Source organism: Orbilia oligospora, assembly GCF_000225545.1.
Source record: "Orbilia oligospora ATCC 24927 unplaced genomic scaffold scaffold00215, whole genome shotgun sequence".
NCBI classification, from domain to species: Eukaryota; Fungi; Ascomycota; class Orbiliomycetes; order Orbiliales; family Orbiliaceae; genus Orbilia; species Orbilia oligospora.
Genome location: NW_011645772.1, coordinates 2,919,743 through 2,942,406, shown reverse-complemented (window position 1 = coordinate 2,942,406; position 22,664 = coordinate 2,919,743). Strand labels below are relative to the sequence as shown.

The following is a 22,664-nucleotide window of genomic DNA, read 5'->3' as shown; positions in this document are numbered from 1 at the left end:
AAAATAGCAGGAGAAGTTCAAGGGCTATGACTAGCTCCCGTGCGAGATGACGCCGAATAGAAGGGGGTTTCAATGGTATGTGCTATGCGAACTGGCGGCTGCGAAGATTTTGTTGGGGGTGACGCTGCCGTTCGCGCTGTACTGTTACGTTCGGTAGTTATTCCGAGATGATAGTATCGTGACAATGCTGTATGTCTATGTATGAGACGTCACAAAAGGGACAAAGATAGGGAAAGAAGAAATAAAAATCTTTCTCTGAAACCAATGATTCTCAACCTCTCAGGGAACGTGATTTGGTATCAATCGAATCTTTACGCCCACCTCGGCCGACTCGACTCCTGTTTAAGTATTCACTTCTAGCTGCCTGAGCATTAGGAAAGGGAAATGTTAATGCCCGACATGTCGACACCCTTAGAGATTTCTTGCTATCGAAAAGAAAAAAAAAGCCGTTATATCGCGCCATTTTCTTGGATCGTTCACGACAGGAGTACAGGGGTATCCAATCAACGACAAAGGGTCCATCAATCGGCATGTGGTTCAGCTTGCTTCGAGCTCCTCGCATATCCCTTTTCAGTTGCAAGCAGGCTGGCCATAGTACATATCCTAAAATACTTACATCCTTACATACAACAATCATCCGAAAGGTTTTCATCTACAATTCCCGGAAGATGTACAGAAATCTGGGCCTTCTTCATCCTTGATCAAGCTCAAATACCGGAATGCAAACCAGGTTCTATGTTTTAATACCCGTCCGTCAACGGACTGCTTTTGCAAAACGCACCCAGATTTGTTCAAATTTCCGAATTTAGCTCAACTAACAGGCATAGTCCCGAATGCGACATGCATCGGTACCGGCTGAGCTTGACGTCAACGGCTTTGTCAAGCCTGCTACCCACTTCTTCTTGCTTACCACAGCGTGCCTATGTTATTCTAACAGCAGAATCGTGTGGTCAGAGATCTGGTTGGATGTCAAGTTATAATACTATATATATGCCAGCGTGGCCAACGCTCAGGCCATCTAGTATAATATGTCCAAACTCAAAACACCGCCCACGAAGGTCGCGAGCTCAAGATAGTTAACTATTACACATAAGAGCATACCGGGCTCGCAGCAATAATAAACTTCATAATATTATAAGATGGTATATTATAGATAACAAAGTAGGTAAGGCTCCGAGCTCCCACGGAGCTGGGTAGCTGTTTAACCAGGATGTCACGTTCCTCCTTCAACATATCGGAATCGACATGTCAAATCACCAGCTCCACTATCCGTCATAATCGTTCCGAAAATTCCGTTCCTCGCGGAGTGGTTAATCCACCACCCAGCTTAATACTTCGAACCAGCCACCAGAATTTCGAAAAATAAGCCGAAAATGGTTGACCTGTTAGCCTGAGTTTCTATGTTTCAGAAGCTTCGAAGCTGAACTCGAATGGGTCTGGGTCTAGCTCTGGAAAACATTCAAAGAGAAACGCAAAGAGGCGAATAATTTAATATTTCAGGCGCACCGTCGCAGTGACCTAATGTATAAAGCACGCTTGGACGATATATCGTAATAGGAACTATATTACTTGTGTACCTTCGAACCCCCCACCCCTTCGTAGTTACCTGTGTTTGAAGCCTTAAATTCAGAATGGTCGTTAGGCAGGGAATGCGTCCTTGATACGATTGCATATACATGATATAATAACATACCAACATACCACATGGTATATGTTATGGGTGGTATGATATGAGATGAGATGATATGATATTGGCAATACAATACTTCCACACAAATCAACTATCGAATACAGATGGTTAGCCCAGGTAAAACCTGGAAATTGACTTGAATCTTTCCTTCAATTTCCTTCAATTCCATTCCAAACTGCTTAAAATACGTAATATTGGGTATAATAAGTACTCCAAAGAGGTGTGATTCGTATTAGTCTGAGACATAGAAGACAATATGGTAGTAGCTTTGGAATAGAAAATGGAAAGAAACCAATGAAAATGTCAAAAAAAAACAGGACCGAGCAAAGAAACCTTTTCCATTCATCATGAAAAACAAAGCACAAATAATTGTACAATCGCCGACCTGCCTATGATAAAGTAGAAATATTAAGTGAGTATAATATGGGGTTTAGGGGAGCAGTGGGGCAGGGGGGACGGGAACTCCGCTTAGACAAAGGAAATTTAATGCACGCCTTGATGTAATTATGGGGAATAATGATAAAATATGGAAAAAGTAGGCCCTTAGTGTCCACTCTCGATACAGTATTAAGTAGAAATCAAAGCAGGAAAGAACGTTAGCTATGCGAGGGAAAAGCGCTTGCTCAAGTTATCCTGTCAAACCTTTGACTTCTTCTTCTGCTTTCTTAGAATTAAGCCCTACGCTGATGTTGATACTGCGCAACTAATTGCATTAATTGCTCAGGGTTGCCAACGGACTCGGGGTTCTTATCAACAATATCCCTTAGCATTGCTTGATCTGCGGGACCAAGGTGTAACAACTTCATTAGTTGTTCTACCACGTTGGGGTTTTGCTGGGGCGCTCCATTGCTAACGGAGCTTCCAGCAACCGGAAGGGTAATGGGTGATCCATGTTGAAGACCTGGAGGACTATATTGAAGGTTTGTGACTTGCGTAGATATTCCGGTAGCCAGAGGTGGTGACGCCTGATACCCAACGGGGGTGGGTGACTGCTGATATGCAGAGTAGATATTATTCAACTGCGTGGGTGGTTGCCAACCCTGTTGCCCGGCTCCTGGAGCAACAGTCACTGGAGTGTGAAGGGCTCTTGATGGAGGAGCTGGGGTATATGCTGCAGTGGCAGTAGTAGGAGTGTGGTTGTCCTGGAATGGTTCTAATGTCCTATTAAATACGATGCAGAGCAACAGGTTATCCTTCTCACGCGGGTGAGCTGGGAACTGCGTATTAAGCATATACTTTGGCATCGACTCATCCTTCCCGACAGCAACTACATAAACATCCTTCGTGGGTGACCATGTTATGTTTCCGACGACGCCCGATCGCTGACGTTCTTTGAAATGCGAAAAAAGTTTGGTAAAACCGGTTTCCGCGTCACTAGAGGAAGATCTAGAAGCCGAGGCGTGAATAGTAAAAACCACGACATCGCTAGATCGTGAGCTGTACTTCAATTGTTGCAGATACTCGTTGGCGCGGTCGACCGAAATACGTCCAGTTATTTCAATCGAATTACCGATGACTGTAGCCCATGGGACCTTTGTTGACAAGTCTGGGCCAGCGACATGAGTTGCCTGGGCCTCCAAATCCGCAACGCCTCTCATCAAGACCTTGCCTTTCCAAACAACGCCTTCTTCGGATTCATCCATGTAGTCCTTAGGGGAGTAAGGGGGGGTTTCTGACCCAGCGCCAGGGCTATCATCGTTCCTGAGGAGCATATCTATGTCACGATCAAGCTGTGCGTTGTTGCCATTGGCTGGATGAGCGGTAAGAGGGGTAATTGGAGGTCGCGGGATACTCTGCCGATGCCCTGCATCTGTTGATTCGACATTTGACCATACATTTTGAATATCAAAGCTGCTTGTCCTACGATGGTGGGCCGATCCGCTTGCTTGTTTAGAAGTATCTATCTTTAAAGCCTTGGATGGAGTATCGGCAGGCTCCTGAAGAGCGGTAGGTGAAGGGGACCTTGGTCGGTCAGTCATCTCATGATCCTCAGCGCCCGGACTAGGTGGTGCTGAATGTTCGTCGTCCGATTTCTCTGCTGGGGGCTCGTATCTCGACCCAATGAACCCTGAGCTATTTTCTGCAATCATACCAGTATCTTCACCAACAACTTCTTCCCCCTTGTGGGTTCTGCGAATACGAGGACCAGTGGCCTCAGCCGTCATGATACTTTGTTTCTCGCTCTCCTTCTCCGCTTCTTGTACAATATGCTTCATATCTTCAGTAGCCATCTCGTCGCCTGTCATATCACTAAATTCTTTGGTTCCAAGCTTCCCTGTGAGAACATTATTCAACAAGGGCTCGTTCTTCTTGAGGTTGAATAGGATCGAACGGAATTTTTGTCGGTATTCATCGTTGGGCTCCCCTGCTGTCTGGGCAGAGAGAAGAATGTAAGTGTGGTGTTCGATTTCTAAGGCCAGTCGAGCAGCAAACTCCGATTTTGAGGTCTCGCCTTCGGGAAGTTTTTCGACTGGTCTGAGGGCACCCTCCAAGAACTTCTTGAGGGTCTCAGCGCCTTTTCGGCGAGTTTCGCTTTTGAGGTCGTCGATTTCGACAACTTGTTCCAATTGGTTGTCAGCCATCTTTGGCTTCTTTGGTGGTGGCTTTGAGGTAGTTGTAGAGGAACGGCGGCCAGATCGCGTTTTCGAGCTCTTGGTTTGGGTGGGAGATTGAGGAATTGATCCACGACGGGCTGGGGATGACGCCTACACATTATTATGAGCATTATGGAGATAGAGTACAGCAAGGATTATTCTAGTCGCCTACCTTTCCATCGGGGGTCCCTTCTTCAACGCTTTCGTCTGCCTTTCGCTTCAACGTGGTGGGTGAAGCGACTGATGAAAGCCGTCTACCAGATTCTGTAGGAGCAGGTGTAGATTCCGGAGGTACAGACTTTTCGGGGGACTCGTTTTCCGTGACTTCTTCCATTGCGACGTCTCCTTGCTGTTCTTCCTCCTTATCTTTGTTGGAAGCATCCAGTACCTCTTCTAGGTTGTTAACAACGGTATCTTGAGTGGGTTCTTCAGTGTCCTTTTCGGCTTCGGTAGTCATGGTAGGAGCCGGACTATCCATCTTCATATCTTCATCCTTTTCATCGTCTTGAATTTCCTCTGGGGCTGGTGTCTCAGGAGCCTCGGATCCCTTCTTCTTTTTGCTACCGCCAACGCTCTTCCTTGTGCCCTTCCTGTTTCGCCGTTCCCAGGGCTTCTCACCTCTAGCCATTTTTTCTAAAAGGTCTTTATGGAGTTCCGGTTTGCACTGTTCACAATAATAGTGGTCTGGTGTTTTTTTTGTTGGAATCTGCATGCAGCTTGAGTGCTGCCAGACTTCACACTGATCACAAGATATCATTTGTCTTCCACCTTCATCTGTGTCTGCACCGCAGACGCACCTGATGACTTCACCATCTTCTTCATTACCCCCAGGTGTATCGGCATCGGCATCGGCATCGGCATTGGCATCAGCATCGGCGTCGGCGTCGGCGTCGGCGTCGGCAGCAGGTGACGTGGCATCTGTCTTGTCATTTTTGGATTTTGATGAGCGAGTAGTCTTCTTTTCGTTCTTTTTAGGGGCCGGAGTACTGGGGGCTGTGACGGGTTTCTTTGCTGGTATTTCTTCGTTTAATTCAGCATTTCGAGTATGCTGGCCCTTAGTACTTCGGCCACTGCGGCGGGGTTCCGGGGTTCCACTCTCGTCGCCTAGAGGAAGAGGGGGGAAATGAGGTTGTATGTTAGCAAGATTCCATATCACCAACGTGGGAAGATGCGTAGATATAACATGACGTAACGTAGGAGAGGCCTATATGAAATGAAGGTGATGCAGGTAAAGCCCTGTCTTGTGTACAACCACACGTTGACTAGCCCTGGGAAGGCCACCAACGTCCTCTTATATATATCATATGGACGAATGGATGAGGGGAGTGTCCCAGACGTTCTGCCGAAAAACAGGCATAAAGACCACATCATCTCCTTCATAAGGGGGCGGGTATTCCATGATAGTAGCAGTAGTAGTATAGGTTTTCAAAAAATGGGCGTGATAGAGATGTTGTTGATTTCAATATCAAAGGGAAAAACTTCACTATGCTTACCAGGCATGATGGATGAATGATGAGTTTGATGTTTTGGTCTCAAGCAAGTATGGTAATACAACGTTTCTCTTCTTTACTCGACAGTGTGCGCGCGTGGGGTTTTCTTCTTCTTCCTTCTTTCCTCCTTGCTGCCGGAGAGGCAGAAGAAGAGGTAAAAGTGCAAAAAAAAGCTTCAGAACAGTGCTGAACAGGAACGCTGAAAACAGACAGGCAGTAGCAGCATCAAGGAGAGTTGCTTGTATCCTCCCGGACAAGTGCCACACTTTCCCAAGGCCTTGCCGTGATGAAAAAGAGAGAGAATGAGAGAGCAATGCCGGCCGGGGAACTCGGGTCGCAGCCGAGGTCGCCTGTCGTCCGAGAATTAGGAGACCCGATGAAATATGACCCGGCGAGGGTACCTAGGGACCTGGGAGCAGGTTGTCTGCAGGCGCTTAGGAGAGAATAGCGCGTCCTAGTATAACGCGATGTAGGCGGCGGGGAGGTGGTCTGTTAGACCTGATCGCGCGACCAGGTTTGCAAGAAAGCAGTTAGTAGAATGGTGGTGCCTCTGAAGAGGCTGGCTGCTGGATACTGCTGGGTAACAGTAAACTAAAGCTTAGAATGGTCAGGAACCAGTGCCGGAGAGCTGGTTAAGGCTGGTTAGTTGATGATATCCGCAGCTGGTGACGACTACGATGGTGATGGTGATGGTGATGGTGATGGTGATGGTGGGAGGTTAGAAGCTGGGGAGCGTTGTTGGTGTGGGTTGGTTTAATATGCCGCCCAAAATTTGCCCGTCAAATCAGTCAAATCAGTCCCGTTCCGTTCAATCGCAAAAAAACGCTGTGATGAGCGCCAAGCCGTTTGGTCCCGCCATTGTTAGTGAGGATATCTACGCCGGCTCTGAGTATATTCCATCACTTCCTAACTCCTTAGCCTAAGCCAATGATGTCAGAGTATGGAGTATATACACTACTAGTTAATCCCTACTCGCTGGGTCCTTCTTGAATTACCTTACAGTATATGCCAATATATTAGAGTAGTATAGTCCCAGCAAATGATAGCTATTAAATAGATGCTTAAGTAACCACCTTTGTATTAGTATTTTTTTTTAATAATATTCAATTACTTGTTATAGTTATATGTGGCTGTGCTGAGGTCATCACCAGCCACACCATGGAACTTCAATGTGTGGCGGATAATCGCCTTGAGCCTCACATTCCATAGCACAGACAACTACGATTGGCCAAACCTTCATACTTCACCATCATCATCACCGCCACCATCATCAACCTTCATCGCCACCATCAACTCCTCTCTCCTCCCATTCCCATATCGCTCTTACAATGTCCACGACTGACGCTCGAAAACTTCTCGCTGCCTCCCGAAAATCTCGTCGGATAACCTCTCCATACGCATCCTACTCCCTTGCCGGCGCCCTCTTCTGCAATATCTGCTCCAATACTCCCATAAAATCCGAATCTCTTTGGGATGCTCACATCGCCTCTTCACAACATAAATCCAATGTTGCAATAAGAGGTGGTACCGTATCCACTGGGAAAACAAATAGCCATAAACGACCTGCCGAAAGTCCAGCAATAGATAATGATTCAAGGAATAGGAGGAGTGGTGATGATGGACAAACTGCTTCGAAACGACTGAAGACTGCAAAGGCCGATGTAAAAAATCTAGCGTTGCCAGTTGGCTTCTTCGATGAGGATGAAGATGAAGATGAGGAAGGTATCATCAGTACGGGGGAAGTAATCGAGCCGGACGATGAAAACTCTCCTCCGCCTCCTCCACCAGTACAAAATACAAATCAGCAACAACCAACAACCGCCTTACCATCTTCCTCAACGAAGCTCCCAGCAGACTTCTTCTCTACAACCTCTACATCGAAAACCAAAGGAACAGAAGGAAGTCTCGACGATGAATGGGCAGCTTTTCAAGCCGACATTGCAGAAGCTGAAGAGGAAATTGCGCTGCCAAACGTCACTGCCACTGCAAACCACACAATCTCAGCACCAGCCCTCACAACAGCTCAACTCCAACAAGAAGATGAAGAGTCTGCATCCTCGCTAGACGCCCGTAATGCCCGTACAATAGCTGAAGAAGAAATGGAAGACGCTCGCGCTGCGTTGGCAGACTTCTTTGACGAGCAAAGTTCCCTTGAAGAACGCGTAGCGAGGTTAAAAGAACGAAGAGAAATGCTACGACAAGTTAGCACTACAGCCCCTACCGGCATGCCACCGCCTCCCACACAGGGTCTCCATCGCTCTAACAGCGTAAGAAGCGTAACCATGGGAGGAATGGACGACTATTCAAATCCAGTTCCTGAGCTTCAAAGCGAAGGATCAGATGACGATTACGAAGATGATGATGAAATGTTTTTGAGGCGCCGGTAGCAATTACATACACTGGCAAGTTGAATACGTTCACCCTTGTCAGACGTTTTTGGTTTCTAGCTTAGATCAATATATTATTGGCGGCTTGTACGATATACCGATATACCCAGTTTAGTAGCAGCGATATTCTTATAATCAATAATAGTCGTTTTTGTGTGTTCACACCTCGGTGAGGGCCATTATGTATATTAGACAAGTTCATTGTCTAACTTAAAGACGAAACTTAGTGCCACACGTTCTTTATATAAAGAGAACAATAAACCCCCTTAGGTAAAGAAATAAGGAAGATGCTAAAATATACATAGAAACAACTAGATCAGGCAAGTGCAATCCCATAACTACAAAATCTACTCGGTCTTGCCTTTCTTCAGCCTCCCAAGTAACCCTCTAATCTTCCCCTTCAGATCCACTCGCTGCACCTCATCAACAGCCACAAACCTTCTTACCAACAGATTAAATATACTTCCAAAAGCCAACGCCATAATCGTGCTCGTAAAAATAATCACATTGTACGGCATACTGAAGTCCGGCGTCGGTAACGAAAGCAACAAACTAGTTGTCCTGATCGACGTAGCAGGGATTATTTTCCCGTCCGAACCTTGTCGATGAGGCGGGATCGTTATGATAGCAGAACTAGATAACCTAATCAGTAACCCACGCCTTGTAGAAGTCACGATGGAGAAAAAACCTACGCAACATCAAACCCTCGATTTGCATCCGGTGGATACTCTGTGTATCTCAACACCGCCTTCTCAAAATCATACGTCAAAATAACCACTGAGTTCGGCGGGACAACCAGCTTCGCCTCCAGTTGCGTGCCCCGCTTCCTATCTAACGCCGGTCGATAATACAATTCCGAAATCACATCTGCCTCCCCATCAAATGCTGGCAGAACCTGGGCCTTGAAGGTATGAAGATAAGGCTTCATGAACCAAGGTAATGACTCCAAATACACAACCTCAACAGGATCATTAGGGTTTGGATTCCTGAGAACCGTCTTAACGCCACCATGTTCCTGCCCGTGCCCTGTAAACGACCGTTCAGCGTATAATAGCGGTTCCTGTCGTAGAGGCGAAATTGGCGGCTGCTGCTTCGGAAATGAGAGATCGAAGGGTAAATTCTCTCGGAGCACATAACATTTTAGATCCGGCTGGCCCTCAGTTGGCGCCGGAGCAGCTAGTTCAAGCGTTTCCATGGTCTTGAGTTTATTCTCCGGTGCGTGAATGCAAACATGCTGAGTCTCTTCGGTCGGAATTTTAATAGCAAATGGGCATCCTCCGGAAATAGTACGTCCAAACAAATCTGATAGTGACCAAGGAAGATCAATACTATTATCCATAGGATAACAGTACTCATTGGAAGCATACGGCTTCGAAGTGTCGCAAATCAATTCATGTTGATCCCGTGGGCGTGGTACTGGACTATCCTTCCTTTGCAAACTTCTCGAAATATCGAGTACCATATCAATCGTCTGTTGAATTTCAATATCGCAGGTACCGGTATGGGGAGAACAAATAGGTCGTACATCGATAGACATAGACTGAAAAGAAGCATCGAAGAGTTTGTGGCCGTCAAGAAGTGTGGAAATCCCAGATTTGCCTTTACACGGTAATAGCTTCAAAAATGGCGTCAAATTCTCAGTACACACTGGTTCCTTTGGTAGACTGCCGTGGAGCAAGAATAACCGCGATGTGTTAGTCGTAGGATAGTCGCCTGTAGGATTAAACGACATAACTGGTCGGATGGTCCTTGTCGAGTCAATGAAGTTGAGGGAAGCGCAAAAGAGTCCAGAGAGTGCATTGTTCAAGGATGTCCACCTTGCCTCAGCTCTATGTCCATACTATTAGCATCGTCCCTGTCATCATTGAATACTATTCAAAACGAAAATGGCATACTCAACATCGTTATCAGCCTCAACCCACGCCCAAGTCTCCACACCTGTCCCACCAGCGTTCTGTCCATCTCCAGGCTGCGCACCCCATAGTTCTGAATCCCATCTCCCAAGTGCAAATCGTAAATGCAACTCTCTAGTATGAGTATATTGTAGTATTTGTCCTAGACTTCTCGGAAACAACTGGAACATCTGTTTGTTGAACGCTTCAATCGGGCCATGGCTTTGGAAGTTGAATGAAGCGAGAAGGAACTGGCCAGACAGGGGTTGGAGATCGAGCTTCTCTTTGTACGTGTCTGCGACGACAACATTACCAGATAAAGTGAGAATGATGAGAAGAGTAAGGAGACGTGAGAAGATTTTTAAGGATGGAGATATCAGCCATTGATGGCTGCGGGCGAAAAGTAGTGTCATGCCGGTTTATCATCGCCAGGTGTGTCGCTGGCAGCATTAGGAAGCAAGTGGGCTGGTGGCCTTCAAATGGACACGGGAAGACGTGCCAGAAAACAACACAAAAAATGCCACAATTTGTTTAGAGAAATCCTGGTCTTAGCAAGTGAAGCTGGTGATGGGCTCATAAATTTACAATTTTATTCCATAATCTTGCACTGACCAATATACCTAATACCTACTTACTTACCTAAGTAAGTATATTGCCAAGACGCAGACTCGAGAATTCGACTCCTCTCTCTCTCTCTTGGCCTACAATTACGAAAAGAAGAGCTACCTAAGTAAGTAGTCATAGCATCATAAATTAAAACCATTATATATATAACGCCGATGTGATCATTCATAAACTAAGTATAAATCATAAAAATCCGATATTAACGCCATATGTATCCTTACCATCATAACTGCATATCTAGGTACCTCCAGCTCCATTCTCTTTAATCCCATTGTATAGCATGTATATATGCTGTAACATCGCACCTATACTAGTATGCAAAAACATACACATCTACTCTTATAGAAACTTAAACAATCTCCGTCTCTCTTCGTTTGCAGCAGAAGCATGCGCAGCATGCGCAGCCTCGACACCCTCTCGAACACTCTTTCCCCAAGCTTCCTTCTTCTCATTCGGATCATTAAACGCCGCAACCGCAAGAACATAGTATATCATGAGTAGGAAGATACCCTTCAACCAATGGGTCTTACCATCTCGCATGAAATTCCCAACTACGAGAATAGCGAAGAGTAACGATAAAGCTACAAAGAGCTGGAAATTTAGATCCATATCCAGATTCATAGCCCACCCGACCATGACGATAAGCGGGGTGACCAAGAGGGCAGTTTGGATTGTGGAGCCAAGGCAGTGGTATATTGCTAGGTCAATTTGGTCTGCATCACGGTCAGTATCATATCATTTTGGATTTGTTCTCGATGGTAAGGAAACTTACTATCCCAGGCTTGATTCAATGCAGTCAGGTGTTCAGATGTTTTTTCGATAAGAGGCACAAGGATAAGACCCATGAATAACTCTGAAACCTCTTTTTCCTCTACGATTCCAGGGATCTCTCGAACCAAAAAATAGGCGCAGAAGGAAACGCACACCAACCCAATAGTACTAATGAAGATGGCTTCCAAAACGGAGAGCTTCTTACGGTATTGCTTTCTACCGATGTAAACGCTCTCGGCTCGCTCAAGAACACGGTGGAAACTGGAGCTATGGGTATGTAGCTGGAAGAACAGGAAGCTGATGATTGTTAGCCTATTCCCTCACATTCAGGCACCGATATCAATACGTATTGCTTACCAAAGATATGAGAAAAAAAGCCCAATGCTAACTACCCTACTGACTCTCAAAACCCTCATTTCCGCCCGATGTTCGTTCACATCTTTTCGGTAGTGGATGGTCTGAAAGAACAGGCTCGGTGCCACGGTTCCAACAGCGCTAACAAGTAGAGCTGCACTCGAGACCTCGATGACATAGGGTGCAATTTTTTGTTCTTTCCACTATATAATCCGTTAATTATAATCTCCAAGCCCTAATACAGCTCTAATTAACTTACCGCGATACCACCAGCCAGAAAACAAGCCCCAGAAATCAACAGTAGGTTTGCGAACATAGATCCAAGCAGAGCGGCGCGAACGACGTCGAATTGTTTATCGACGAGAAGAATGAGACATATGATGATTTCGACGATAGCACCGGTGAAGATTTCAAGAGACGCTCCCCAGATCTATTTGAGTCAGCATCATACTAACGAAATAATGTTTGGAAGGTTAATGATAATATCGGTATCATACCTTCGGTAATCGATGTTGTAACTCTCCACTCCCAAAAGCCAATAGATTCCCGCTAGGGATCATAGCAATAAAATTAAAAATAAAAACCAACATAGGACTCTTGTCCCGACTGGTATACCACATGACAATACCCGCTGGAATAGCAGGCAGCAAAATGTGAGTGTATGAGCTCAATCTCGATGTACTCTTTGCCGTGATCGTCAACATCTTAATAGGATGGAAGCGAAAGGGATTTGGAATTCCTTCTGCAATCCTTTCGGCATGGTTGTCATCCGCTGTTTTCGTAGCTACTCTCCAGAATCCGACTGTTTCTTCACCGTCTCGAGGGAATTCCCCTCCTGTTGGAGAAACATCGCCATCATCTCGAGACCCGGGTCTCCAAACCTTCTCTGGCTCTGTGACATCCACGTTGATGCCTCTACCCTTTGACATACTTCACTAATATAACCACCCCTCGAGAAAGAAAAAAGAGTCTAGATGACTATATATAGGTAAAAAGTTCAAGTGAAAGTTTTTTTGATTTATCTAGATAAACGAACGTAAAAGAAAGAAGCGATGGCTGTAGATCCAAATATCTAAGAGACTTGGCACAGCGGATGGGCACTGGTCTTATAAATCTATTACCGCCAGTCAGGAACGCCTCTCATCGAGAAGAAAAAGGAACGCTCCTTCAAGCCTTTTTCAGATACCACAGGAGGGGCTCTTTTGTCGCATTAGTGGGAAGTAAGGGATCAAAAGAAAGTGGTGTTTTGCTTTTAGACGGTTTTATGGCGGGACCTTGGCAATGGGGGAAGTTTGAATCGAGGATCCCATAGACAAGACCAGTGCTTTCGAATCGATTGCTCCAAACTGGGAATCCATGGATCCAACGGGGCTCAATACCCCCAAATTCATGCATATGCGATCATGCAGCATTCGTGAGAAATGTGCTAACGCAAAAGTAGTGTCACACTAATAAGCAAATTCTTTCCGGTGTAAAAAACAAAAATAAAAGAAGAAAAAACTACGAAGTCCATGTTAAGAAGGGGGAGGGAGAAGAGGCTCTGAAAATTATCACGAAGATCGCCTAACTTCCCGTAGAGCCAAGATGATCCATCAAACACCAAGCAAAAGCTTGTTTTCCTTGGAGCGGGCAGTGCAGTCACAGGAATTTAGAAATCGACTTCGAAGCTGGGTTTGAAACTTGCCTGATGAAACCGGGTGGGGGCTTTGTTTGTGGCAATTGTGCAGTGGTCCGGAACGTTGACCAAGCCAGTCTGCTACCGGATAACTGGCATGTAACAAAAAGCCATAGATATCATTCATAGATTTGCAATATTTGATCCCCGATGTGAAGGTAGGAGAACTGAAATCCAGACCATGCGGCGAACCGACATCACGCCAAGATTACGTGTCCTTCGTTTCGAGAAATGGCAAAAATTGGCAGCATGTTTCACGCATAAGGACAGGGCATCCGAGATCCGAGAAAAAATTCCCATGATCATATTACCCTGTCAAGGATTTGCTCGGGAACGAGCCCAAAGATAGGGAGAAGGGTACAGGATACTGCTACGCCTTCCTTGTAGATTGATAGTTGGAATTAAGATATAAAAAGAAAACAGTATGCGGTAATGCACACCTGGGAGAAAGCCGCCATCCATGATTGGGCAATGGGGATTACGCAACGCACGAAATGCGACAGGTATGTTACTATCAACTTACCTCCTTACAATACCCCTCATATCTTACCAAAACATTCCTTTGGGAGGCGATTTACCACAGTTTGATTACGAGACTGGCGATCTAAGGCTATGTTGTATTGGTGAGATTCGTCAACGCAATTACAACTCGTAAAGCGCATTGCTTGATCTGCGAGAAGGTAATCCATCCCAATACCGGTCAGCGATTCAGTCAAATATGACGCCACCGAATTCATGGGCTACCTAGCATTAGTATGGTTCCCTCCATGACAGCCTGAGTAATTTGTTTGGCGTGCTGTACTATACTTACAAGCCCGGACTATTAATATATGGTGCTAGTGAAATGCTAATAGTCTGGGATCGCTATATGGTTTTGAGGCCTCTGACAGCTTCAATTCCAGGAAAGCTAGTAGTACAACAATTCTATCTATATAGTAGTCGTTCCGCAGTAGCAATTAATTCTGGTTTATGAGATAAAAGTCGTTCTCCAAAAAGCGCGGCGATCAGCAAAAAGGGATTCAGCAGAGCCTATGCGCCGCACCTAGTACTCTAGCTTCCTTGATTATTATTACTCCAATCATTATAGAAGCTACTGCATGCTGGGACTATTCTGCATGTCCGCCTTATCGTTCGATATATATCATACATACTATGTACATAGTAGTTAATACAATATGGCTTTAAATTCTAAGGGGCTTGGTGGTCCAGGGCCGCGGTTCCTCCTTCAGGGTGCCTCGAGGGACCATAGTACTACCATTCATAGAGAATACAAAGCCGAAGTCCACGAGGGAAAAGTATTCTAGAGCTACCGCTGGGGTAAAATGGATATCGGATTCCTCGCCTTAGTACGCTATTTTCATTCGAATCTTCTCGCAGCCATGTGCGCGGGATTCTTGTTAACCGTTTGATATTCTTGCTGGGGTTTGAGCGAAAATCTGATCGCAATTATTGCAGAGGCACGATAATATGTATTTCTGAAATCAGAATTAGAACCTAATGCTTCTATTATTTGCGAATAGCAGCTGGTCTCTTCGTCAAATGGGAAATTATCTTCGTAATTCATAGACTAGAAATCGATATCTTTATTCTGCCAACTGCAACACATTCCTCTGTGGTATTTTTATGGGGCATGAGAGCGCCCAGAGTAGAGATCCAACCTAGCATCATACCCTGTATAGCGTAAACCTAGTAGATTCTTTGATAATCCCTGATCATACACCCGTTGGAGATTTATCTTCCTTGGATAGCCTGGACTCGGTAAATTAGATCTATCACACCGTGTGCCCGTGGATCTTCTTGACCCCGGTATACCATGCAAACTAGCATCGAATCATTCAGCCTAGCTACACAGGCCGGTATATATGCATATCTATAGATGGCTAGTATCTACCCAAGCCTTCGAATCAAGCATGTATTTGATCACTATAAGTCGTAAACTTAAACTTAAACTTCGCATTCAAGCCTCTTCTCTTCATTTACGCATACCCGATGTATCTAGGCTGTATGGTTCTAATTCGAATATTCGATTAGAACCTCGTACCGAGAGAACCTTAATACGCCCTGCCGATCCAGTGCAGAGCACAGTCTGCAAACAGCAATTAATACAACAGTAAATCCCACCTCACCCTTCACACGCAATAGGTTCCGGGTGTGGCCAAAGCTCTGAACTATAAACGAAAGAATTTTCGCCCTCCCACCTTCCCATACCCATAAAAGGCCCCACTTACCCTCAGAGGGCTTTCTTATCTCCCCAAAATAAATTATCTCTTTGCTATTCTCTGTTCGCGCACGTAAAAACGACCTCAATCGTGCTCCACTTATAATCACTTCTAGCCAAGTATCTGCTATTACACAACCCAACAAAAAAAAGGCTCTTAAGTCAAAACAAGACAGGTAAGTTGCTACTTTTTGGTCAGTAGAGTTTAGACATTTTGTGGTCCCTGACTTGCACCATTTACATTTATACTATAGTCAAAAACCTCGTCATTAGCTTGGATAGTTCATTGATTTCACCACTTCATTTCCAAAAGAAGCTAAAACTCCTCCGTCATGTCGGCAATTCGAAACCTCCTCAATCCTATCTTTGGCGAAAAAAAGGAATCTTCTTCCTCTGGAAAAAAGGGACCTACTTCGAAATGTTCTTGCAAAGCTGGTGGAGTTTGCACCTGTGGCTCGAACTGTACTTGCTCTGCGGATAAAGACTGCGGGTACAAGAATAAGAAGGAGTGCACCTGTGGTGACAGCTGTGATTGCGGAACCGTCAAGGATTGCGGATGTAAAGGAAACTCTGAGGACTGTAAGTGCGGGCCTGGATGCAAGTGTGGTGAAAAGGTCAACTGCGGTTGTCTAAATGAAGAGAAGTGCGAGTGTGGAGACAAGTGCGATTGCGGAAAGGAAGATACCGCTAGTACTACCATTGCAGGCAGCAGCAGTGCAGCAGCAGCTAAGGGGTGTGGTTGTAAATCAGGTGGTGCCTGCAAATGCGGTGCTATTTGCAAATGCAAGGTTTAGGTATACTAGTTAGTGCAATCCAAAAGGTATGTTGACGCCTCTCTTTTCTCGAGATATATATCTAGCTCTAAGCATCAAGATATCACTAACTGAGGCATCTACTACAAACTAGATTGGAACTCGATTGGCGAGTTGCTATAATGAATTTACTCTCGTTCCTAGAAACACGGCACATCTTTCTTCGTCAATACAAAACCAAATGGAGAGACGCACGACATATCGAAACTACACATTCAAATTCACTTCTATTCAATTTTTGTTGGAGTCTTGGGAATTATCGACTGTTTTGTCTCATTGATTAAGGCGTCGCCGGATAGAGGAAGATATATCGAGGCTCCTTCCATTCAACGATTGTGCGATTAATACAGCCCCGCTGGAGACTGGAAAGCCTAGTATCTGGCTTGTACTTCATCAAAGGGTACAGGCTTCTGAAAATAATTCTTAGTAACTGGTGCACCTATGTTAATTATTGCGTCAAATTAATAACGTTCACTAGATACTGGTCTTTGCTCTTCAGTTTGAGGTCACATTTGGATTGGATTTATATAGAATCAGACTCCAGAGGCTTCACCTGAGCGTCATAATAAGATTGCACTGATATATATCTATATTGTAGTAATTATGTCCAATCGAAATTATAGAGAAATATATAAATATATATATATATGTATATATAAACGCCGCGATGAAAATGCTAACCGATTCGCTCCGCCAGATGCGAAGAAAGCAAGCGAGTGAAAGAAATAGACTATGCGAGAAAATAGATATAATAGACTTTAAGCCGCCAGATAATATGCAAATGAAAACACCAGATATTCACCTCCATAATATGCTTATCACAAAAGATAGAATGGTTTTAATCGCACGAGTCAATCTCTAGTCCAAATTACGTCTCTTCACTTTGCTCGCCGCAATTTCAGCTTGCCGTTTTTCGATAATTTGCTTGAACTCCGCAACTTCTTGTTCCTTTACTGGGTACGTATGCTCCTGAGCAGGGTATGTGCCCGCCTTAACCTCATCTAAATGAAAGGCATCAGTGTACATCCACTTTAAAAAAAAGCAAGGCTAAAAATACTGACCTCGATACTCCCCGATAGCCTTCCTACTAACTTCAAACACGTCCGTATATTTCTTGACGAACTTAGGAAGAAATCGTCCGGACGGGAAGTTACCTAGCATATCAATCTGCACCAAAACCTGCCCACTCGTTCCTTCACCGGCCCCAATCCCAATCGTGGGAATATCTAAAGCCTCAGTAACCAGCCTCGCCATATCAGCGGGGACGGCTTCAAGCACCATACCCCACGCACCGGCATCTTGCACAGCTAAAGCGTCACTTAAGAGCTTAGAAGCCGAAGCTGCTGTTTTAGATTGCACCACAAAGCCACCTAGACTACCCTGCCGTTGGGGGGTAAGCCCAATATGCCCCAGGACCGGTATTCCCATCGTGGTTATATTTTTAATTGTTGGAGCGACTTCTTTTCCACCTTCTATCTTGACACTAGTGGCTCGACCGCGCTGAACGAGGGCGATAGCAGATTGGAGAGCCTGCTGGGGCGAGAGCTCATAAGAGCCCATGGGAAGATCGGTAACCAAGAAAGCCGAGCGAACACCACGAGCTACTGCTCGAGAGTGGTGCACCATATCCTGTGTTCTATTTAGCAGCGCATTCCTGGCTATTTTATGAAATTTCCATACTCACGTCTAAGGTTATTTGGTTGGTATCCTATTCGCAAAACTCAGCCCTTAGTCTCTCCAAGTTAAAATTCGTAAGAGAATACTATGAAACTAACCTCCATCCCCAACCCCACCATTGCCAAACTGTCCCCCACGAGTACAACATCAATCCCTGCCTGATCTGCCAATAACCCGCTCGGAAAATCATGTGCAGTAAGCATAGTTATTTTCTCCCCCTTCTCATACATCTTACGTATAGTATTTATGGTAACCTTCTTCCGGGTAGACAAGTCCGAAAACGACATGGGAGCATGCGACGACGCATTATGCGTTGTTGTGTGGAATTCTGAAACCTTCCCAGAAGAGGACGCATGTGGCTGGTGAGCGATGAGGGTGTGGCTAACGGAGGGGATGGAGGGGAAGACATGTGATGGGGCTAGCAGAGCTGCTCTGTGGAAAAGGTGGCGGTTGGTGGGCGGGCATGCTGTGCGACGAAGCGCTGCTGCAAGGGACGCCATTTGTTCAAGTTATAAAAAGATATTCTTGAAAAAGATAAAATAAAAATAAATGATACAAAAGCGTTAAATTGATTGAAAAAAAATCCGGGGTATAATAAGCCAGCAAGCACAGGTATCCAATGGAAAGAAGTAAAGATCAGATAGTCTTTGATAAGGGTCTATAGGAAGATATAAATTAGAAGAAAATTTTTCAACCGAGCTTGGCGGGGTACTCGCATAAGGATTTCTCAGTAGACTTATAAATTCGAGTTCATAAAAGGACTGCATTTGTAAGGTCCGGCGCATCTAAAGTTTATAAACGGGTCGGTCGGCGTTTGTTCGCATTGGTAAGCTTGAGCTGTTGAATCCTGGCCGAGGGAATCAAATGAGTCTTGTTTGCCGCCGCCTGCCCGGGAAAGTTGGGCGCCGAAAGACGAGCTCCAGTTGGGATCAATATGCCTCGGCCCAGTTTAAAAACGGCCTCAACAGGCAACGAAGCGTGTGAGTAGTCCATGTGCTTTGGCGACCGAAACTGGCCGATACACCGAGTCTCAGCAAAGTTTCGCCGCTAGTTTGGCGGACTTGTTGCATTTTGGTGTGGACAACGCAGGATCTCGATGGAATAGACGGCCCGAGGCAGGATCCAATAGACAGTTAGGATATGTTTTCCACTATGTTCTTTGACTATATCTCTTATAGAAGTCAACATATTCATTCAACATTGGGATTCAAAATCCTGTCGGATCAATGGAAGACTAATCAGGCAGTAAGTTGCGTAATTGCCGGACCCCGGACTCCGTAACCGATTCTAGCTCGAGAAATAGATCCAACAGACATCTCAAAGCTTTGGCATGGGTCGTCATTTCAATGAAGTCAATGTAGTAATACAATAGTGCATGAACTTCAAAACGATTTTCATTGGATTCATGGGCGGTCCTGTTAGGAGTTGTAAGGCCACACCAGTTCTCATTCTTCGCGGCCGGAGCGCGCGCACCGATTCCTATGTCAATATTATACGTAATAATTACATTCACTGCTGAACCTTAGGCTCCCATCAATATATTAGGTTCTTTTCTTTCCGCCAGGTATTCCTAACTACCATTATCTAGTCTCATATATAAATATACTAGCCTTCACGGGAGGGTAGTTTGCTGTCATCATCCGTTACGTTCAGGGCTCCTTCTTTCCTCGTCCAAATGGCCGCGGCAGCCTGCCTTTATTGCATTCTCTCCTGAGACAACTAATTTTGATGGATATATACTAATATTATAATTGAATATGGGTGTAGTTCCGAAATGTGATCGTAGCTCTGCAACCATGAGCTCCCGAATTCGATATTTCGAAATCCCCAACTGATATGATATCACATTGGCAATGGCCAGGCAAGGGCAGGGAGGTGGATATAGTGCCAGTAAAAGATGAGCAAGGGGTCTATGGCTCTGCTCTATCCAGCGATAGGACAGTCATCAGTCAGAAGAACAGGAGCATGTTGATACATGAGGTATCACAAATAATCAATGGAAGTATCTGAGAGCCCACATATATGTGCTACATGCATGGCTAACTAGGTTATTGACAAGTTGACTACAGATCCATTGCTGGCTGGATTTTTTCTCTCCTCCATTTCATGGATTTAGCCTTCTCGCAACTTCTCTGGGGGCAAAGTCATATCGAAACACAATATCCCGAGAGCCACCTCGTCGGCCTGACCCACATCACTGCATTATCCTTCATGTCTCTACCTTTTTCCTAAGATCCTAGTCAGAACATACCAACCATCTCTATACTGCGACTTTCGATGATTTCCGATAGTCTTCGTAATCTCGATGTTACATGTGTGTACACCAATGCAGAATAACGAATGTAGCAATCTTGAGCCTATGCGCTGTCTACACATGTTTAGGCAATAATGCATCCTGCAACGACGGCTCAGGGTCTAGGGTACTGGATGACACGCCTCTAAAAATATATTTCAAAACTGTGCTCTCATTAATTGTATTAGTACATTAGCTGTGATTAAATTTGATGGGTATCGTTGCTTGTGTCTCGCTAGTTAGTTGATGTGACTAGCGGATGTGGCATGGCAGCGGATGAGGAGATAATTGCGTGAACTGGCACATCGATATCACATCACATCCCCCCACTTGCGCACATTTGCACCTGCTTTATCGTGATAACAGTACATCTGCAGGTAATTGCAATACGGTCTTGAAATTTAAGAATTCGGGGATGCCTGGATTATGGAACTAGGAATGCCGCATTTGAAATATCACCTCTTCCAGGCCCGTCGCCGTACCTAGCCGAATATCCAGGTGGCTAGCATATCAGTGTTGGCCTGGGCTGAGCTGTTACATACATTTCGTACATACATTTCGATAGTTCAAGGAACTAATTGTATAGTTTCCGCCTCGGGTTAAAAGCTGGAAAATGTATGTATTGGGTTAGCGCTGAAGCTAATAATCTGGGGAATGTGGTATTGATCCCGTCCCACGATGTGGATTAGTTAGGTAAGAACTACAAGGAACAACAATGTCTGAAGGGGAGAGAGCTCGTCTCCGAGTCCCAACTCCTGCGCTCAGGCGTCAGAGGGAGCCTCAACCTGTCCGCCTCGAATAAGCCCAATAGGATTCCATTTCTTGAAGCTTCGAAAGCACTCAATTGGTCAATGGTCAATTGGTGTAGTTGATCAAATGAATTCGTGAATGCAAGAATGAGATTCTGTGTAACCTGGCCTTCTTCGCATAGCGACTTTTCGATCGCCCACACCCCGAGCTCCGGGCGGATCTCGCGGATTTACAAGTTTTACAAGTTTTCAAGCTTTCCGGGTGAAATCACTTATATACCTATATATATAGCTCCGTTGGTTGTTGTTGAGCTGTTTGATCGTGAGTGGCTGTCGACATGGATGCTGTTGTTCACAAAAAAGGGTTCGCGTCCCAGGTACCAAGCTTGCAAGCCAAGGTACCAGGCCTTACCCCTAGTTGACTACTAAACCTGCAAGCTTGGAAGAAACATACCTACTTTACGCGTCGGCATCGACAGCTGCAACTTCTTAAACCGACCTATCAATTGTTTTTTTTTTTCCTTTCCAGACGGCTACTCGCATTTATTTGTTTGATGAGTGCATTTAATTTCAACATATGAAGAGCTATATCCAGAGTCTTACCTACTCTTTTTCACGGCGAGGAGAAAAGCGACACAGCACGAACCCTACCTACATGAATCACACGACATGAGAGTGGAGCGCATGCTAGAAGAGCTTAAAGACCTCTGTGTTTGACAGTTGCATTATCACAGTACATTTATTCAACTCGGTGTTGCAGATAGTGCAGGGTGTCAAGTGATCATGGGTGCATTACATATATCGGCGGATTTGGAGGGGCTGGCGGTCCTTTCGTGTATTAATTCTGGGCAAGATGTGAAGTAGGGACATAGAACAATAAAGGGTCCCGGCATACAAGCGACCGGAGTGGGGTTATTTTATTTATTCTTTTGTTTTGATGTGACGGCATGACGATTGTTCGCAGATGGCAGCGGGAATCTCGGCGTATATTATTTATCTTTTTCATTTTCAAGAAGAATATGCGGGGGAAATCAGGACGTATCGTCATTATTGAAGGAGGGAAATCTACCGCTAAATGCGAATACCAGTTATCAACCGAAACGAACCATCGATCGTACTGTGTTCGGCGGGAGCGGGAGACTGACGTTCTCATTCTCGTCATTGTCATACCTGACATGCTGTGAAAGTACGGGTCAAGAAAACGTGTCCCCCACATGAGCTCTCGCGCTCTGGAGTGCATTTTTTTCCTCCAAATACTAAAGACGATCCAAAGCCCTCCGAACTTGGGGAATGCTGGATAAAAGAAATAAAAAAAAGGTAATGGTGGTGGGAAGACTCTTGGTACTGTTATCGAGAATGGCAAGAGTCTGCCGACAAACAGCAGATGTCGACATCCTGCATGCATTTGGACTCCCAGACAAACTTTGGGCCAATCGAG

At 45.2% G+C, this 22,664-nt stretch overlaps 6 protein-coding genes across 6 annotated transcripts; 2 read left to right on the top strand and 4 right to left on the bottom strand.

Moving 5' to 3' along the window:
- Nucleotides 1-2,361: 2,361 nt before the first annotated feature.
- Nucleotides 2,362-5,784, bottom strand: AOL_s00215g856 (uncharacterized protein; the record flags this gene model as incomplete). The annotated part of the gene is made up of 3 exons (XM_011130058.1): nucleotides 2,362-4,395; nucleotides 4,457-5,388; nucleotides 5,778-5,784. The coding sequence occupies 3 exons, from the start codon at nucleotides 5,782-5,784 to the stop codon at nucleotides 2,362-2,364; spliced, it is 2,973 nt and encodes a 990-aa protein (XP_011128360.1).
- Nucleotides 5,785-7,102: 1,318 nt separating this feature from the next.
- Nucleotides 7,103-8,161, top strand: AOL_s00215g855 (uncharacterized protein; the record flags this gene model as incomplete). The annotated part of the gene is made up of 1 exon (XM_011130057.1): nucleotides 7,103-8,161. The coding sequence occupies one exon, from the start codon at nucleotides 7,103-7,105 to the stop codon at nucleotides 8,159-8,161; it is 1,059 nt and encodes a 352-aa protein (XP_011128359.1).
- Nucleotides 8,162-8,508: 347 nt separating this feature from the next.
- On the bottom strand, nucleotides 8,509-10,466 carry AOL_s00215g854 (uncharacterized protein; the record flags this gene model as incomplete). Its single annotated transcript, XM_011130056.1, has 3 exons — nucleotides 8,509-8,794; nucleotides 8,854-9,990; nucleotides 10,057-10,466. 3 exons carry the CDS (start codon nucleotides 10,464-10,466, stop codon nucleotides 8,509-8,511), a joined length of 1,833 nt encoding a protein of 610 aa, XP_011128358.1.
- A 550-nt stretch (nucleotides 10,467-11,016) lies between these two features.
- Nucleotides 11,017-12,731, bottom strand: AOL_s00215g853 (uncharacterized protein; the record flags this gene model as incomplete). Its single annotated transcript, XM_011130055.1, has 5 exons — nucleotides 11,017-11,390; nucleotides 11,450-11,745; nucleotides 11,806-12,005; nucleotides 12,062-12,232; nucleotides 12,300-12,731. The coding sequence occupies 5 exons, from the start codon at nucleotides 12,729-12,731 to the stop codon at nucleotides 11,017-11,019; spliced, it is 1,473 nt and encodes a 490-aa protein (XP_011128357.1).
- Nucleotides 12,732-16,027: 3,296 nt separating this feature from the next.
- On the top strand, nucleotides 16,028-16,489 carry AOL_s00215g852 (uncharacterized protein; the record flags this gene model as incomplete). Its single annotated transcript, XM_011130054.1, has 1 exon — nucleotides 16,028-16,489. The coding sequence occupies one exon, from the start codon at nucleotides 16,028-16,030 to the stop codon at nucleotides 16,487-16,489; it is 462 nt and encodes a 153-aa protein (XP_011128356.1).
- Nucleotides 16,490-17,365: 876 nt separating this feature from the next.
- On the bottom strand, nucleotides 17,366-18,684 carry AOL_s00215g851 (uncharacterized protein; the record flags this gene model as incomplete). Its single annotated transcript, XM_011130053.1, has 4 exons — nucleotides 17,366-17,508; nucleotides 17,569-18,136; nucleotides 18,192-18,215; nucleotides 18,283-18,684. The coding sequence occupies 4 exons, from the start codon at nucleotides 18,682-18,684 to the stop codon at nucleotides 17,366-17,368; spliced, it is 1,137 nt and encodes a 378-aa protein (XP_011128355.1).
- Nucleotides 18,685-22,664: the final 3,980 nt, after the last annotated feature.